This window comes from Oncorhynchus keta, chromosome 35 (assembly GCF_023373465.1).
Source record: "Oncorhynchus keta strain PuntledgeMale-10-30-2019 chromosome 35, Oket_V2, whole genome shotgun sequence".
NCBI classification, from domain to species: domain Eukaryota; kingdom Metazoa; phylum Chordata; class Actinopteri; order Salmoniformes; family Salmonidae; genus Oncorhynchus; species Oncorhynchus keta.
The window spans coordinates 20,570,730-20,591,035 of record NC_068455.1 but is presented as its reverse complement, the minus strand read 5'-3'; the positions used below and the strand labels follow the sequence as shown (position 1 = coordinate 20,591,035).

The following is a 20,306-nucleotide window of genomic DNA, read 5'->3' as shown; positions in this document are numbered from 1 at the left end:
ATAGATAGACAGGCAAGAATAAAACGTTAACCCTGCTACCCATAAATAGACAGGCTAGAATAACACGCTAACCCTGTTACCCATAGATAGACAGGCTAGAATAACACGCTAACCCTGTTACCCATAGATAGACAGGCTAGAAATGTTTTAACGATACATTTGTTGCCCCTCCTGGTTTAACACAACAAGCTTCCATTCCCCTTGTCACAAGGGGATGGCTGATTTAAGCTTTTAAAAATGGTAAACCCTGTTACTTTTTTGGGCACTTTACAAGTATACTATAATACCATATCTATATATTTTTATTTATTTAACCTCTTGATATGGAAAAACTTGTTTTTAATGAAGTTGATCATGTGCTCTTTATGACAGAATGTTAAAATAAGGTTAAAGCAACTGTTTTTTTCCCCTCAAAGTTACAGTACACTTCTCAAAAGGCACCAAATTGGTGGAACGACCCACATAACAGGCTCATTGCTCTGATATCAATTTCCTCTTCGTTTTGTTAATGTATTTTTGTTTCATGTTATGGATCAGTTTCCAGTGCCTGTACCTCACGACTATACTGTGGGCGTATATTGCTGACTATTTCGTTTTAATAATGGAGTTACTGTAAATATAAGCCTTGCATCACATAGAATGGACACCATTTCAATCGAATAGCAACTTACAAATCCTGACAATCTTATAGGATCACCTTCCTCTCATGAGAAATGGCATGTACTCCCAAAATACAGTGCATTACGCAAAAAGTTATACACCTTTCCTTGTGTTTACTAACTGACACCTTTACCCCAGAGATAGTGTGGTCTTTGGTTCAGAGTCCTGACTGAGTTGTGTAAATGGAAAGGAACTCCCTATCAAGAGACAGAGGTGTGGATGTGGCTTGGGTGATACTAAATAGCACACACAATATAGCACATACAGCTAGAGACGCCTCAAGATTGCCTGACTTGTCCAAGCCCTTGTCACCACCGAAGGTGAGATATTGTCAAACTCGACTGTACAAAGCATTACATTTCAAAAGGACCCCAAAAGGGTTCTGTGCAGAGGGATAGGGTTGTGCCGTTTTCATCTGAAGAACCCTTTTTAGTAGACGAGGGTTATTTGTAAGTCAAAGGGTTCTTTCTACCTTAAACAACATAAGAACCGTTTTGGAAGAAAGGGTACATTGATTATTATTTGTAATCCTTTTGAATTTGAATAAGCTTTTTTATTGTAATGTTTTTTTCTTTCTTTGAAATAGTGCCAGAGCATTAGTGTTTACCTCAGTGTTTAAACTTTAACATCAGGAGTTTGGGTAATATGATACATTTAAAAATATAGGTGAGAATGTTTTCAACTGTACCTACATGGGAATATTTGTACATGTATATATTATTCCCTTCATCCTTTTACATATACAGTACTGATGTACAGTAGTTGATATCTTTGCCATGATTTCTGTCTTTCAGTGTAGCACTTTGATGATTTTATTGAGCAGAAAGTAGGAGAATATTGGGCCCCGTTACTAAGATGGTTGTTCCAGTTTAGATGACTTGATTAATCAATCCGCTCTACCCTGGCAGTCATTCTGAATGCAGGTTGAGGTTGATTAAAAGTTCCAATTGTTGGATATCCTCACTCTGGCTGGATTCCAATAGGAATTACACATCACTTTGCAAGCGAGCATAATGTGACTTGCAGGGCTGATGTGGCTTGTAAACCAGGAATTTATAACTAGGTGTTGCAACTAGGTCCTCAAAGAAAGTTTTTATGATACAGTATACAAGATGTCATGTATTGTCATTTTTTATTTTATAGGCAAATAGAGTAGGAGTATGACAATGTATGCACTCACTACTGTAAGTCATTCTGGATAAGAGTGTCTGCTAAAATGTAAACATCTTCAGCCAGGTTATTGTCCCTGTATGGTATGAGCAGAGGTTGATCATGTGTTTCTCACTGTGAGTATTGCTGGCTGTGGTGTGACAACCACTGGTCAATACTGTTACACTTCTGGGCTTTTGTTTCTCTGCCTCACTCTGTACACACAAACCCCTATGACTGGCGGACATAGAAGAGCTGTTGCTGCAGCTATTGCCATTATTTTAGCCCTCAGAGTGATACGAGGTGCAGTACACATAAACGCTCACAACACATACAATTGCAATTCAAAGGCAAACTCTCTAGTCTAGACTAACCCTGCCACGTTTTTTTATTTTTATTATGTGATTTATGTAACTCTTCAGGGATACTAGTGCATTTGAATATAGTTGCAAAATTCCAGTAACTATCTCCAAATTCCTAGGTTTTTCAGAAATATCGGTTGGAAAATTCGCAGAATCAGAAGGGAATAAACAGGAAATCTGGAACCCTTTAACCGGTATTAATTTGGGGAAAGTTAATATTTTATAACTCTAGACTTGAATGCATGCATTAAGAGAGAATGTCTGATATGAAAGCTAGAGAGATAGCTACTAAAGAGCTGAGAAATGATTGGTACCATGGGGTATGATGGGTGGGCGTCCATAACCAGTAGAGAAAAGAAAATCATTGTTATTATAAAGACTAATTACCGGAACAAAATCAATTAACATGTCTCACTGTAAATGAAATTCCTACTTGTTATTATACTGTACTTTTCATTTTACAGTGAATAATCAAGGGTCTGGAGTGCTCACTCACTTAGTTAAATAAGTACGCATACTGTATATGCACTGTATGTTTACTGGATGTACACTGTATGTATATTGTATGTATATAAAACAGATCTTATGCAGTATGGACTGTACTAATTAACAAACACTTGAGATATGTAACACCTGAATCTAACATGGACTAATCTAATGTACTGTACCCTCTACTAATCTCTTATGCTCTTTCTCCCAGACACAACTATAGTCGACAAAGAGAATACGTTCTTGGTTAATAATTTCACACCATATTTAATCATAGTTCTCTTTTAAGACGGTTTCTCATTGTCACCATAACAGAGATACTTTTTAGGAGATGGGAAACTCAATTGGAATCGTTTTCACGGCCATTGTGTATGTGTAACAACCCTTCAAGCGTAAAAATGGTTTGAAGTCTATCTAGTCAACGCGGCCCGTTGATGATGTGTGGCCAACATACACAATGGCCGTTAATAAGATTCCAATGGAGTTTCCCATCTCCTAAAAAGTTGATTCTGGGACAAGGAGTGCACTCCGCAAGGAGTGAATGGGAGTCAATTGGGCATTAGCTCAAAAACCCAACATTAGCATGAATTACGTCAACAAGAAGTACAGCTGTAAAAGCCTCCAGCAACAGGAAAGGTGAGTTATCATGTGGATTATAATTCATGGACATCTTTGTAGAGGTTTACAATTTTTTTTTACACATCGAAAGGGAAAATCACATCTGAAATTCCAAAGTGGAAATGACAAACTTCAGAAGCCTTTTAAAACCTCAAAAAAGTTGTTGCAGGAATGTTCTCCTGCAACACAGTGATCAAAGCTTGGCCCCAGTGATGTACGGGGCCTTACGCATTACCCTCTGTAGTGCCTTACGGTCAGAGGCCGAACAGTTGCTATACCAGGCGGTGATGCAACCGGTCAGGATACTCTCGATGGTGCAGCTGTAGAAATTTTGGAGGATCTGGGGACCCATGCAAATCTTTTCAGTCTCTTGTGGGATAATAGGCATTGTCGTGCCCTCTTCACAACTGTATTGGTGTATTTGGACCATGATAGTTTGTTGGTGATGTGGACACTAAGGAACTTGAAGCTCTCTTACCGCTCTCCTACATCCCCATCGATATGAATGGGGACATGTTCAGCCCTCCTTCTCCGGTAGTCCATGATCAGCTTCTTTGTCTTGCTCACATTGAGGAAGAGGTTGTTGTCCAAGCACCACACTGCCAGGTCTCTGACCTCCTCCCTATAGGCTGTCTCATCATGGTCGGTGATCAAGCCTACAACCGTTGTGTCGTCAGCAAACTTAATGATGACGATGCAGTCGTGGGTGAACAGGGAGTAGAGGAGGGGACTAAGCACGCACCCCTGAGGGGCCCCAGTGTTTAGTATCAGTGTGGCAGATGTGTCGTTGCCTACCCTTACCACCTGGGGGTGGCCCATCAGGAAATCCAGGATCCAGTTTCAGAGGGAGGTGTTTAGTCCCAGAGTCCTTAGCTTAGTGATGTGCTTTGTGGGCACTATGGTGTTAAACGCTGAGCTGTAGTCAATGAATAGCATTCTCATATAGGCGTTCCTTTTGTCCAGGTGGCAAAGGGCAGTGTGGAGTCCAATTGAGATTGCGTCATCTGTGGATCTGTTGGGGAGGTATGCGAATTGGAGTGGGTCTAGTATTTCCGGGATGATGGTGTTAATGGGAGCCATGACCAGCCTTTCAAAGCACTTCATGGCTACAGACGTGAGTGCAATGAGGCTTGTAGTATCGATTTGAATTTTTCCCAACACTGACAGAAACCACAGCTTAATTTTTGTAATTTCAATTATTGAGAGTGCAGTGTTTACTTAACTACTAAAGTAATTAACAGTCAGGCAGAGGTATTTTGTTGCCTTTCTCTACCTGTTCTCAGTGGTGAGGATCAGTACAATGCTCGTTAATGGGGGGGTCACAAGCATAAATATTAAATATTAAAGGGGCAATCCAGAATTGGTATAAATTATTTATTTTTACTTTTAAATGTATGTTATATAGCTATTAATATTATTCATATGTCATGACACTCCATCAGAACCCAAAGGGTAATAATATTTTACTCCATTGTTTGCAAGTGTAAACAAACACATTACTGCATCTCATGGATGGTCAATCCTTGCATCCATAGTGGCATCTATGTAATTTTAGTACAGTTCCATTCCTCCAGTTGTTTACAAGTGTTTTGTTGTTGTTTAAGTTACGGACTGCAGCTTTAAAGGGTGCAACCAGAGAGAATGAATATTAGTCTGTAAGAACACACTAGATAACACAAAGTCGACACTACAGATTTATACTGTACATCCTAGTTAATTAGCAGATGAGACCAAAGAAGGCTTTTATGGTGCCGACACTAAGGGGAGAGCACTCATGAGAGTTCTGGGGCAGAAAAGGTCCATGATCCTCAAAGGGAATGGTGACCCTCTACACAGCATCTATTTTATGCTAATGAAGATGCATGGTGCTTAGAATGCTTTCCAAAACAGCTGCCCCACAATGGCCTATGCACATCGCACAACCTTCATCTTCGGTTCTGTTCTTCCCAAGGTGTGTGTGTGTGTGTGTGTGTGTGTGTGTGTGTGTGTGTGTGTGTGTGTGTGTGTGTGTGTGTGTGTGTGTGTGTGTGTGTGTGTGTGTGTGTGTGTGCGTGTGTGTGTGTGTGCGCGCGCGCGTCTGCTAGTACGTGACCCTGCTGCACATGGCTCTCATCAGGATAATGGCACTCATATGGATACTTCACAGGCAATCAAAATCAGTTGCCAAGCAACTGGGGGACCATTCTCTAACTAGGAGACAAACCTTGGGGAGCTGACCACAGAATGTAATCATTTTGCTAATTAATTTCCTCTTGGGGACACGTATAGTAAACTATAACTTGATAATGTTTGTTTAATGTTTCTCATTTGTATAACACCAGGGATGAAAGTTCAAAACTACCAGATGTATACCATACAGTCGTAGCAAAAAAGGGAAATAGAACTGGCTATCATCATGACATAAAAATCACCATCTTTATCTCCAAATACATAACATACATTACTTCTGTTTCTCAAACCATATTCACGACATTATGAATTCATGAGAGCATCCCAGTGTTGAATATGAGTGGTTATTATTGTGGGTGAAGAAATAAAGAAAGCTTGGTGTGAAGAAGAAGTAGAAGAATTGTAATGGAAGGTTGAGGTTGGTTGAAGGACTTGTGGGATGGATGCTTAGTCTATGTGGTCATCACAGCTCCCATCACAGCTCTACTTATGGACTGACACAGACTGAACAAGGAAGTTAGCACTTCCTGTGAGGAACTAACATGGTGCCACCTGATTAATAAGGACACTTGAATGAAAAGAGCAGTGAAGAGCGGTAATGTAAAAAGGTGGTAAAACTTCAAACAAAGGCAACCATCCGTTTAATTAGTCCTGATAACGCTTGGCTCTAGTGGATTCCAATGTGATGGCCTGTTAACAGTCTATTAGGTCTATAGACAGCCTTTTGATGGGAACCAGGACCCTGGTTGAAGAAGTAATGAAGAGATCAAGGCGGTGACTGCCCATCCTCGTTTCTCTGTCCAACATCGGGTGAATTTATTAAAGGACTGTTCAACACTCATACATGTCATGTCAATAGTAATGGTTATGCTGGTTCATGGTTGCAAGATCTTATTTGGATCAGGACTTGCATGTTAGGTGGAGGATGACACGACAATCCGATATACATCATGGACACCTACATCTGCATACTATACAGATCTTAATTTGATCAACCTGTTGCAGGATAACTTTCCTGGTTAAAAAGGCTTCTGAAGTTTGTAATTTCCACTTTGAAATTTCAGACTTGATTTTCCATTACGAAAAATATATCAACCCCTACAAAAATGTCCATTAATTATAATAATAATTAACATTTGCTTTTGCTGTGGGATTATTTTCCTGCTGTAAGAAACGGGCTCAAATTAAGATTCTACATCTGGATCTCTGTTTGTTTAACTACAGATTACTACTGTAAATCTTCATTCCGCATGTCATTTTATAACTGTAATAAAAACAACACAACATAATTGAAAGGCAGAGCTTTACAGTGAGTATGTTTACATGCACACTAATAATTCAAAATTAAACTCATTATGGCAGGAGGCAGATTATACAATAGATTATACAATAAACACCTTACTCTGCTTATCTTAATTGGCGTACGGTTAAAATTGAATTAAGCATACGCAGATTAAAACACCTGCTTTTCTGAACAATCTGTTGAATTATTAAGACATGTAAACATCTTAACCATCATTCCAGCGGTGTATTTGATCTGCACAGCGGTGTATTTGATCTGCACAGCGGTGTATTTGATCTGCACAGCGGTGTATTTGATCTGCACAGCGGTGTATTTGATCTGCACAGCGGTGTATTTGATCTGCACAGCGGTGGATTTGATCTGCACAGCGGTGTATTTGATCTGCACAGCGGTGCATTTGATCTGTACAGCGGTGTATTTGATCTGCACAGCGGTGTATTTGATCTGCACAGCGGTGTATTTGATCTGCACAGCGGTGGATTTGATCTGCACAGCGGTGTATTTGATCTGCACAGCGGTGCATTTGATCTGTACAGCGGTGTATTTGTTCTGCACAGTGGTGTATTTGATCTGCATAGCGGTGTATTTGATCTGCACAGCGGTGTATTTGATCTGCACAGCGGTGTATTTGATCTGCACAGCGGTGTATTTGATCTGCACAGCAGTGTATTTGTTCTGCACAGTGGTGTATTTGATCTGCATAGCGGTGTATTTGATCTGCACAGCGGTGTATTTGATCTGCACAGCGGTGTATTTGATCTGCACAGCGGTGTATTTGATCTGCACAGCGGTGTATTTGATCTGCACAGTGGTGTATTTGATCTGCACAGCGGTGTATTTGATCTGCACAGCGGTGTATTTGATCTGCACAGCGGTGTATTTGATCTGCACAGCGGTGTATTTGATCTGCACAGCGGTGTATTTGATCTGCACAGTGGTGTATTTGATCTGCACAGCGGTGTATTTGATCTGCACAGCGGTGTATTTGATCTGCACATGTGCTAGCACCAGCCGAACGAGCCTCCCTCTTTAGCGCGAGTGAAGTTCGGAACAACAATGTATGCGCCATACAAGTAGTTTTCACATACAAACTTTATATGTCTGAACTCAGAAAGAAATATGCTTCCTAAAAACAACATGTTCACTGTGGTATAATGTCTATTTTCATTGGCAGTATCATCAGGTAGCCTGATTTCCAATGTGCCCATGGAAACAGGATAATAGTTATTTTTTTATTTAACTCGGCAAGTCAGTTAAGAACATTCTTAACGACGGCCTAGGAACAGTGGGCCTACTTCAGGAGCAGAACGACAGATTTGTACCTTGTCAGCTCGGGGATTTGAACTTGCAACCTTTCAGTTACTAGTCCAACGCTCTAACCACTGGGCTACCCTGCCGCCTCTTCCTGCAAAGCATGCAATCGTTTTAATTAACTATTACATTAATCTAACTACATACAATAATCACATTATTCTGTGCATGTAACTGCACTCAGTGTCTGAATCAGTATAAGTATCAGTTTCAGACAGACAGACAGCCATTGAAGGTTATTGACATGTCCATCAAAGCTATAACAAGACCCTTTCAAGGAACTTCTCTTTGGACATGACTATCAATGTCATCATTGCCCTTAAATGATCTAACTCTCTCTTTGCCACAAAGAAGACCCAGAGAGCTGCCAGAGTAGTGCTGTAAACTTTGATTGGACCTTGAATTGGTCAAGCATTCGATGCAACCACTCCCAAGGAGGTCATTTATCCTGGAAAGACCAATCATCGTGCCAAACTAGCTTTTAGTACAGTTGCAATTTGATTACTAATTCTAGGCATTTAGGGCCAAATCTTAACTTCTATAAAGTCAACTTGATTCATCCCAGGACATGCTAATGTGAAATCAAACTTACTTTCTCATAATCCACAGTGTTTAGGCCCTGTTGCATACTGTTAGCTTTGTCACTTTATACACCCCCCCACACACACACACACACACACATATATTTAAGATCTCACCTCACTTCGTAATATTTAAATGAGTGTTTCTGAGCATCTATACACGAGAGGGAACCTCTCTGTGATAAAATGTGTCTACAACAAGGTGTTGAGGTACAACCTCCTGTAGTTCATATATATTTTGTGCTTTACTTAATTAAGAATTGAGTGTGATTTTCCCACACACACTAATAACCCTGGGACAGAAGGTGTTTCTGCTTTCTAGTGTCATGTCAGTATTACTACTGTAACCCTTAGACAACAACAAAAGCCTACATTTTAACACCCATGCTTCAGAGGATGACAGACGTGCAACCCAGGAACATTATATGTGTTACAGATAACTTCTCATATGACCAATTACAATAACCTGGGCCTGTGGAAACGGTATCATGTTGAAAAGGAAATAAACAAATGAAGGGAGACTATACCCACTGGGCACACAATGGATGAATCAACGTTGCTGCCACGTCATTTCAATGAAATGGCGTTGTACCAATGTAGAATAGACGTTATATTGAAGTCTGTGCCCAGTGGGTAAAGACGTCATCACCATATTAAACTATCAAGTTACAACATATGTAGGCCTACATAAAATTGTCTTTGAGAGATAGTTTTCAGGTGGGTTTTAACAAACTGTGTTTTTTAGCCCATACCCTTTTCAGATATAAACAAAATACGGTAGCCTATAAAGAAGATGCTATGATAAAGAATAGGTGTTTTTCCTCTAGATATGAAAGGGGTTTATACGACCTCAGATCTTGGAGTAATAGATGGTCATACATACACCATGTCGGCTACAACAGGCCTGATGATTATGGAGGAAGGAGGTGATCACCACATGCTCGAATGGTAGATAATTGTCTTGTTATTCAAAACTGTTCTACAATGTCAGTGATCTCCGTGCATGGAATGTACTATAACTCCTCACCATGCTCACAACACACATAGTTCGCATCCCAAATGGCACCCTATTCCCTATGGGTCCAGGTCAAAAGTAGTACACTATATTGGGATTAGGGTGCCATTTGCGACGCATCCATAGGCACAGTATAGAACATTATAATATAAACCTTCACAGTCAAAACTTAAACATCCTCCCCCTCTGAGCCTGTCATTATTAATGAGCACACTATAGACTAGGCTCAAGCAGAGCCAGTAGTGTAGGCCTACTGAGAGTCTGCACTGGGGTGGTGCTGGCATGCCAGCAGTACAGCAAAGAGCTGTTAAATAGTCTCTAATAAAGTGTGAACATACAGCTATTAAGAGATACTTACAGATGTGGGATCTTAATTTGATCACTGTGTTGCAGGAGAACATTCCTGAAATGCAGGAAATGTAAAACTTGTAGAGTATTTGAGGTTTTAAAAGGCTTCTGAAGTTTGTCATTTCCACTTTGACATTTCAGACTTGATTTTCCCTTACAAAAAAATGTATCAACCTGTTGCTGCAGGATTAGTTTCCTGCTGAAGCAAACAGGCTCAATTTAAGATTCTACACCTGTAGTTACCATGTTGTTAATCAGTGATCAATTACAACTTTATTAAACATCTGGATTCTTAATGTCCTTAGCTTGTTTAACGTTTCCTTTCTTATGATGAACTTTTCCTTTCTCGTAATGATAAAACCCTCTTTATAGGTATATATTTCCATGACCAATACATTTGTGGGGTAGCTGCCCACCCCCCTGTAATTCTATCAGAAACCACTTCCTCTCACCAGTCTCTTTCCCTTGCTGCCACTACTCTTGCTCAACTGGGGGGTCTAAAAAAAGTGTACACTGTAGCCACTTATTTCCTTCTTGGTTATTTAGCCTAAGAATGACCATGGACTTTTCTGAGTTGTTCATCCTATCAGAATGGAACCACAAAAAAATGTAATGTTTAGGCAAACATGACCTACTGTGTGGCTCTGGGTCAGATCTCACTGGGCATTCACTGGTTGAATTAACTTTGTTTCTATGTAATTGCAATACAATATATGTTCAACCAACGTGGAATAAACGTTGAATTGACGTATGTGACCAGTGGTATGGATTATGTCACGCAATATAATAGACTGAAATCTGTATACCCGAATGTAAACATGTAGGCAAAAGTTAATAGTTCACTAATACCTAGCCTATATCTGTGCATGACATGTAAATCCCTAATAAGAATGGCGCTACAGAAGTTATAGGATATTACCTTCTGGTCCACGATGGAGCATGCCATCTCCCGGACCTGAGCGAGGCTGAAGTCGACAGAGTCCAAAAGAACAGGCTCGCGGCTCAACCCGATCTGTATCTGGAAAGATATGCCATTGGACCCCGGGGACAGGGGACTTGGCGGTCGGATCACTGGCGGAGCGCTCATATGAATCTCCCGGGAGTCAAAACAATACCGATTTGACATAGGTGAGTAAATCTACGTACTTGTCTAACCGCTAAACAGCCGCCTGTTTTGAATATCAAACTAAAATGTCAAATATCCGACCATGTCATGAACGCAAAATATGACGAGATTATAAGGATAATAAAACGAATGATAGAAATCAGAGAGATTATGAAAAATCTCTTAAATCATTTGAGAGGTGAAAGACGATGAAGTATAGCCTACGTCAGTTATGTTTGATTGTTCGGATGTGATCAGAGCCCGCCTCCTGCCTGGCTGACTGATGATAGATCTCATCATCAGTGAGACAGGGTGATGCGAGAGGAAAGAAGAGCTGAGCGGTGACGAGGAGCGAAATGGATGGTAGGCTACTCCTCATCCTCTCTTCTTTAAAAGTTTAATTATAGGTTTGGGTACCAATGTGGCTGAACAAGAGCTGTCCTCTCAAACATCCGAAATGTTGACTCAATGGAAATATTACCACCGACTAGACTTCCATTCTGTTACAGCCAAGAGCGAAATCTAGAAGTACATTTTATGGATAAGGCAATGGGACAATCATATGTAGAAATAAAAAATAAAAGACGTGACTAATTATGGCTAAAAAAGAAAAATATTTTGTACAAGTGATGAGAGGAGCTATTCAACACCTGTAGTTTCCAATTCACACATGTATATTAATACACACTTGTACATGTGTGAAATAGGACAGGTATAATCACCCACCAACGTATCATTATTATTATTATTACCTGGTCCTTATGAGTGATTCTGCAGGGGGAACTGATCTCAAACCTGCCCCCAGGGATAACTTTCTAGTGGTCCATAACAGCATTGCAGTAAAACAGTAAAATAAATACAGTTGAAGTTGGAAGTACACATACACCTTAGCCAAATACATTTAAACTCAGTTTTCACAATTCCTAACATGTAATCCTAGTAAAAAATCCCTGTTTTAGGTCAGTTAGGATCACCACTTTATTTTAAGAATGTTAAATGTCAGAATAATATTAGAGAGAATGATTTACTTCAGCTTTTATTTCTTTCACCACATTGCCAGTGGGTCAGAAGTTTACATACACTCAATTAGTATTTGGTAGCATTGCCTTCACATTGTTTAACTTGGGTCAAACTTTTCGGGTAACCTTCCACAAGCTTCCCATTCCTCCTGACAGAACTGGTGTCACTGAGTCAGGTTTGTAGGCCTCCTTGCTCGCACACACTTTTTCAGTTTTTCCCACAAATGTTCTATAGGTTTGAGGTCAGGGCTTTGTGATGGCCACTCCAATACCTTGACTTTGTTGTCCTTAGGCCATTTTGCCACAACTTTGGAAGTATGCTTGGGGTCATTGTCCATTTGGAAGACCGATTTGCGACCAAGCTTTAACTTCCTGATTGATGTCTTGAGATCAAGTTGCTTGAGTTGCTTCAATATATCCACATACTTCTCCTCCCTCATGATGCCATTTATTTTATGACGTGCACCAGTCCCTCCTGCAGCAAAGCACCCCCACAATATGATGCTGTAACCCCCGTGTTTCACGGTTGGGATGGTGTTCTTCAGCTTGCAAGCATCACCATTTTTCCTCCAAACATAACGATGGTCATTATGACCAAACTGTTTTATTTTTGTTTCATCAGACCAGAGGACATTTCCCCAAAAAGTATGATATTTGTCCCGATGTGCAGTTGCAAAGCGTAGTCTGGCTTTTTTATGGCCGTTTTGGAGCAGTGGCTTCTTCCTTGCTAAACAGCCTTTCAGGTTATGTCGATATAGAACTCGTTTTACTGTGGATATAGATACTTATGTACCTGTTTCCTCCAGCATCTTCACAAGGTCCTTTGCTGTTGTTCTGGGATTGATTTGAACTTTTCGCACCAAAGTACATTCATCTCTAGGAGACAGAACGCGTCTCCTTCCTGAGCGGTATGACGGCTGCGTGGTCCCATGGTTTTTATACTTGCGTACTATTGTTTGTACAAATGAATGTGGTACATTCAGGCATTTGGAAATTGCTCCCAAGGATGAACCAGACTTGTGGAGGTGTACCTTTTTTTCTGAGGTCTTGGCTGATTTCTTTTTATTTTCCCATGATGTCAAGCAAAGAGGCACTGAGTTTGAAGGTAGGCCTTGAAATACATCCACAGGTGTTATACACAAAGTACATGTCCTAACCAACTTGCCAAAACTATAGTTTGTTAACAAGAAATTTGTGGAGTGGTTGAAAAATGAGTTTTAATGACTCCAACTGTATATAGGGCAGGTAATCAAGGAGGTGATGGAGTCCAGGTGAGTGTCATAATGTGCTGATGCGCGTAACAATGGTGACAGGTGTGCGACATAACGAGCAGCCTGGTGACAGAGGGAGGCCGGAGAGGGAGCACATGTGACAGACATACTGTGGATTTGCTAAACAGTATTCTTAGAACAGTAAGAAATACTATGGATTTGCTAAACAGTATTCTTAGAACAGTAAGAAATTCTGTGGATTTGCTAAACAGTATTTTTAGAACAGTAAGAAATACTGTGGATTTGCTAAACAGTATTTTTAGAACAGTAAGAAATACTGTGGATTTGCTAAACAGTATTCTTAGATCAGTAAGAAATACTGTGGATTTGCTAAACAGTATTCTTAGAACAGTACGAAATACTGTGGATTTTCTAAACAGTATTCTTACAACAGTAAGAAATACTGTGGATTTGCTAAACAGTATTCTTAGAACAGTACGAAATACTGTGGATTTGCTAAACAGTATTCTTAGAATAGTAAGAAATACTGTAGATTTGCTAAACAGTGTTCTTAGAACAGTCAGAAATACTGTGGATTTGCTAAACAGTGTTCTTAGAACAGTAAGAAATACTGTGGATTTGCTAAACAGTATTCCTAGAACAGTAAGAAATACTGTGGATTTGCTAAACAGTGTTCTTAGAACAGTAAGAAATAATGTGGATTTGCTAAACAGTATTCCTAGAACAGTAAGAAATACTGTAGATTTTCTAAACAGTATTCTTACAACAGTAAGAAATACTGTGGATTTGCTAAACAGTATTCTTAGAACAGTACGAAATACTGTGGATTTGCTAAACAGTATTCTTAGAATAGTAAGAAATACTGTAGATTTGCTAAACAGTGTTCTTAGAACAGTCAGAAATACTGTGGATTTGCTAAACAGTGTTCTTAGAACAGTAAGAAATACTGTGGATTTGCTAAACAGTATTCCTAGAACAGTAAGAAATACTGTGGATTTGCTAAACAGTGTTCTTAGAACAGTAAGAAATAATGTGGATTTGCTAAACAGTATTCCTAGAACAGTAAGAAATACTGTAGATTTGATAAACAGTGTTCTTAGAACAGTAAGAAATACTGTGGATTTGCTAAACAATGTTCTTAGAACAGTAAGAAATACTGTGGATTTGCTAAACAGTGTTCCTAGAACAGTAAGAAATACTGTAGATTTGCTAAACAGTGTTCTTAGAACAGTAAGAAATACTGTGGATTTGCTAAACAGTGTTCTTAGAACAGTAAGAAATAATGTGGATTTGCTAAACAGTGTTCCTAGAACAGTAAGAAATACTGTAGATTTGCTAAACAGTGTTCCTAGAACAGCATGTGTGCTGGCATGTTGGTAACAGGCTGGGAGAGCTCAAGACTAGTGGTTGCTAGGAGAGAGAGAGAGGACAGCTGATGCTTCTCCTCCTACGCTTCAACCTTGTACACATTAATGCTTCAGCTCAGCTGTAATACATTTACACCAGCAGATATGCTTTTCCATCATATCAGCTTTGAGTATTTTACGGGCAGCTTGCAGCTGATTAAGGCATAGAGACATCACAGCAGTAAATTTACAGTGCCCCGAGTGACACTGCAATAGAGATTTATCTCTATGAACAATGTATCCAAAATTATACTTTGAACCTCAACCCATTTTCATGGTCAAACTGCATACAAATATATGTAGCATTATGTGATTTAATAGCTAGCATAATGCATCATGATATATTACATAAGCCAAAAGATATCGAAAGAGACTAGAGAGATGTTTTTCAGCCCTTGCACTTTACCTATTTCAAGAGATGTAAGTGTCTAATCTGTTTCCAGTTATAGATGTGTGTGTCACTTTAGGTCATAGGTCACCTTAGCGAACTAAACTTCACACTATGGTGAAGGAAGTTTCCTATAGACTTCATCAACGGCGTGGAGCCAAAACTAGGCTTTGTGGAATCGAGCTCCGATTATATTGATTCTCCCAAGGTCAATACTTAAAAAATATGAAACGTCCATCTTGTACCTATGTTTGTCCCAGTGGAGGCTGCTGAGGGGAGGACAGCTCATAATAATGGCTGGAATAGAGGAAACTATGTGTTTGATGTATTTGATACCATTCTACTCATTCCACTTCAGCCATTACCGAATCATCAAATCAAATGACATTTTATTGGTCACATACACATGGTTAACAGATGTTATTGCGAGTGTAGTGAAATGCTTGTGCTTCTAGTTCCGAGAGTGCAGCAATATCTAACAAGTAATATCTAACAATTCCACAAAAAATACCAAATACACACAAATCTATGTAAAGGAATGGAATAAGAATATATAAATATAAATATGTGGATGAGCAATGTCAGAGCGGCATAGGCTAAGGTGCAATAGGCTAAGGTGCAATGGAATGGAGTATATACATATGAAATGAGCAATGCAAGATATGTAAATATTATTAAAGTGCCATTATTAAAGTGACTAGTGTTCCATTTATTAGTGGCCAATGATTTCAAGTCTGTATGTTTTTTGGTCCCAGCATTGATGATCCTGTACTGACCTCGCCTTATGGATGGTGAACAGGCAGTGGATCGGGTGGTTGTTGTCCTTGATGATCTTTTCGGCCTTCCTGTGACATCAGGTGCTGTAGGTGTCCTGGAGGGCAGATAGTTTGTCCCCGGTGATGCGTTTTGCAGACCGCACCACCCTCTGGAGATCCCTGCAGTTGTGGGCGGTGCAGTTGCCGTACCAGGCTGTGTAAAAGTTTGTGAGGGTTATAGGTGACAAGCCACATTTCTTTGGCGCCTTCTTCACCACACTGTCTGTATGGGTGGACCATTTCGGTTTGTCAGTGATATGTATGCAGAGGAACTTTCCACCTTCTCCACTGCTGTCCCGTCGATGTGGATAGGGGGGTGCTCCCCCTGCTGTTTCCTGAAGTCCACGATCATCTCCTTTGTTTTGTTGAGAGATTTTCCTGACACCACACTCTGAGAGCCCTCACCTCCTCCCTGTAGGCTGTCTCGTCGTTGTTGTTTTCTACCTTCACCACCTGGGGGCGGCCCGTCAGGAAGACCAGGACCCAGTTGCACAGAGTGGGATCGAGACCCAGGGCCTCAAGCTTATTGATGAGCTTGGAGGGTACTATAGTGTTGAATGCTAAGCTAGTCAATTAACAGCATTCTTACATAGGTATTCCTCTTATCCAGACGGGATAGGTCAGTGTGCAGTGTGATGGCGATTGCATCGTCTGTGGACCTTTTTGGGCAGTAAGCAAATTGAAGTGGGTCTTAGGGCAAGGGGGGTAACAAAGTAGAGGTGAAGGTCGAGGAGAGGCGAAGGTCGAGAATCCTCTGAAACTTGACCTAGCCAAGCCGCACTGCTTCTTAACACAATGCCTGCTTAACTAGGAAGCCAGGCGCACCAATGTGTCGGAAGAAAGACCGTACACCTGGTGACCGTGTCAGCGTGCATGCGCCTGGCTCGCCACAGGAGTCGCTACAGCGCGATAGGACAAGGAAAACCCGGCCTGCCAAACCCTCTCCTAACCCGGACGACGCTGGGCCAATTGTGCGCCGCCTCATGGGTCTCTCAGTCACTGCCAACTGTGACACAGCCTGAGATCGAACCCAGGTCTGTAGTGATGCCACAAGCACTGTGATGCAGTGCCTTAGACTCTTAGACTGCTTTACCACTCAGGAGGCTCCAGCAATTGATTTTAACAATCAATTGATCCCCCAAAAAATCGATCCCTTCGTTGAATTTCAAAATCCCGATGTGGCCCTCGAGCCCAAAGGTTTGCCCACCCCTGGTCTAAGGTGACAGGTAAGGTGGAGGTGATATGACTAGTCTCTGAAAGCACTTCATGATGACAGAAGTGAGTGCTACGGGGCGATAGTCATTTAGTTCAGTTACCTTTGCATTCTTGGGTACAGGAACGATGGTGGCCATCTTGAAGCATGTGGGGACAGCAGACTGGGATAGGGAGAGATTGAATATGTCCACAAACACACCAGCCAGCTGGCCTGCGCATCCTCTGAGGACGCGGCTAGGGATGCCGGCTGGGCTGGCAGCCTGGCGAGGGTTAACACATTTAAATGTCTTACTCATTTCGGCCATGGAGAAGGAGTGCCCACAATCCTTGGTAGCGGGCTGCATCGGTGGCACTGTATTATCCTCAAAGCATGCAGAGAAGGTGTTTAGTTTGTCTGGAAGCAAGACGGCGGTGTCTGCGACGTGGTTGGTTTCCTTTTGTAGTAGTCCATAATTGTCTGTAGACCCTGCCACATATGTCTCATGTCTGAGCCGTTGAATTGCGACTGCACTTTGTCTCAATACTGACGTTGTGCCTGTTTGATTGCCTTGCGGAGAGAATGACTACTCTGCTTGTTTTCTGTCAAATTCCCAGTCGCCTTGCCATGGTTAAATGCGGTGGTATGCGCTTTCAGTTTTGCGCGAATGCTGCCATCCATCCACAGTTTCTGGTTAGGGTAGGTTTTTATAGTCACAGTGGGTACAACATCTCCTATACACTTCCTTATAAACTCACTCACCGAATCAGCGTATACATCAATATTATTCTCTGAGGCTACCCGGGACATATTCCAGTCTTGGAGCGTGGATTCCGATTGGTCAGACCAGCGTTGAATAGTCCTTAGCACGGGTACTTCCTGTTTGAGTTTCTGCCTATGGGAAGGGAGGAGCATAATGGAGTCGTGGTCAGGATTGAAAAAACAGGGCGGGGGAGGGCCCTGTATGCATCGCGAAAGTTAGAGTAACAATGGTCCAGTGTTTTTCCAGTGCGAGTGCTACAGTCGATATGCTGATAGAATTTAGGTAGCCTTTTTTCTCAAATTTGCTTTGTTAAAATCCCCAGCTACAGTAAATGCAGCCTCGGGATATATGGTTTCCAGTTTGCATAAAGTCCAGTGAAGTTCCTTGAGGGCCGTTGTTGTATCAGCTTGAGAGGGGATATACACAGCTGTGACAATAACAGAAGAGAATTCTCTTGGGAGATAATACGGTCGGCATTTGACTGTGAGAAATTCTAGTTCAGGTGAACAAAATGACAAAAGGGGATTTTAAGCACGTACAGTTGAAGTCAGAAGTTTACATACACTTAGGTTGGAGTCATTAAAACTCGTTTTTCAACCACTCCACAAATTTCTTGTTAACAAACTATAGTTTTGGCAAGTCGTTCAGGATATCTACTTTGTGCATGACAAGTAATTTTTCCAACAATTGTTTACAGATAGATTATTTCATTTATAATTCACTGTATCACAATTCCAGTGGGTCAGAAGTTTACATACACTAAGTTGACTGTGCCTTTAAACAGCTTGGAACATTCCAGAAAACGATGTCATGGCTTTAGAAGCTTCTGATAGGCTAACTGACATCCTTTGAGTCAATTGGAGGTGTACCTGTAGATGTATTTCAAGGCCTACCTTCAAACTTAGTGCCTCTGCTTGACATCATGGGAAAATCAAAAGAAATCAGCCAAGACCTCAGAAAGAAATAGTAGACCTCCACGAGTCTGGTTCATCCTTGGGAGCAATTTCCAAACACCTGAAGGTACCACATTCATCTGTGCAAACAATAGTACGCAAGTATAAACACCATGGGACCACGCAGTTATACCGCTCAGGAAGGAGACGCGTTCTGTCTTCTAGAGATGAACGTACTTTGGTGCGAAAAGTGCAAATAAATCCCAGAACAGCAGCAAAGGACCTTGTGAAGATGCTGGAGGAAACATGTACAAAAGTATCTATATCCACAGTAAAACATGTCCTATATCGACATAATCTGAAAGGCCGCTCAGCAAGGAAGAAGCCAGTGCTCCAAAACTGCCATAAAACGGTTTGCAACTGCACATGGGGACAAAAATAGCACTTTTTGGAGAAATGTCCTCTGGTCTGATGAAACAAAAATAGAACTGTTTGGCCATAATAACGATCGTTATATTTGGAGGAAAAAGGGGGATGCTTGCAAGCTGAAAAACACCATCCCAACCGTGAAACACGGGGGTTACAGCATCATATTGTGGGGGTGCTTTGCTGCAGGAGGGACTGGTGCACGTCATAAAATAAATGGCATCATGAGGGAGGAGAAGTATGTGGATATATTGAAGCAACTCAAGCAACTTGATCTCAAGACATCAATCAGGAAGTTAAAGCTTGGTCGCAAATCGGTCTTCCAAATGGACAATGACCCCAAGCATACTTCCAAAGTTGTGGCAAAATGGCTTAAGGACAACAAAGTCAATGTATTGGAATTGTCATCACAAAACCCTGACCTCAATCCTATAGAACATTTGTGGGAAAAACTGGCAATGTGATGAAAGAAATAAAAGCTGAAATAAATCATTCTCTCTACTATTATTCTGACATTTCACATTCTTAAAATAAAGTGGTGATCCTAACTGAACGAAGACAGGGATTTTTTTACTAGGATTAAATGTCAGGAATTGTGAAAACTGAGTTTAAATGTATTTGGCTAAGGTGTATGTAAATTTCTGACTTCAACTGTAAATCTGGGTGGGCAAAAAAACAAACAAAAAAACAAGTGGGGTGCATGCCAGCAAAGCCACTACGCAACACAAAGCTAAACAATACATGAATTGCACTATAACAGTGACAAACCGTGCCCACAAATTGTTATGGCCTACATAAAGCTGTCCCAACAGCAGTCCCAACACCTTACCACTGCTACACCTGGCTATCAGCGGACTCTCGTCTGGCAGTGAAACAGTTAATTCAGCCTCATTTACTGACTTTAAAAAATACATAGCTGATATGGCTGACTTGTTTAAACAAATGTGGTTTCTAATGACATTTGAGATGTACAAACTATGGCATAAGGGGACGACAAGCAGATAAGAGACAATCCGTAATTTCATTTAAGACATTAATGAGCGAGCTAGGACAGACGTAGTC

At 40.9% G+C, this 20,306-nt stretch overlaps 1 protein-coding gene across 1 annotated transcript in view; it reads right to left on the bottom strand.

Moving 5' to 3' along the window:
* LOC118372355 (serine/threonine-protein kinase D1-like) overlaps positions 1 to 11,371 on the bottom strand; it is a 50,918-nt gene extending 39,547 nt beyond the window's left edge. The window contains exon 1 of the mRNA XM_035758208.2: positions 10,925 to 11,371. Coding sequence (XP_035614101.2) covers positions 10,925 to 11,131 — 207 coding nt within the window. The 5' untranslated portion in view covers positions 11,132 to 11,371. The remainder of the gene's footprint in view (positions 1 to 10,924) is intronic.
* Between the last annotated feature and the right edge of the window lie 8,935 nt (positions 11,372 to 20,306).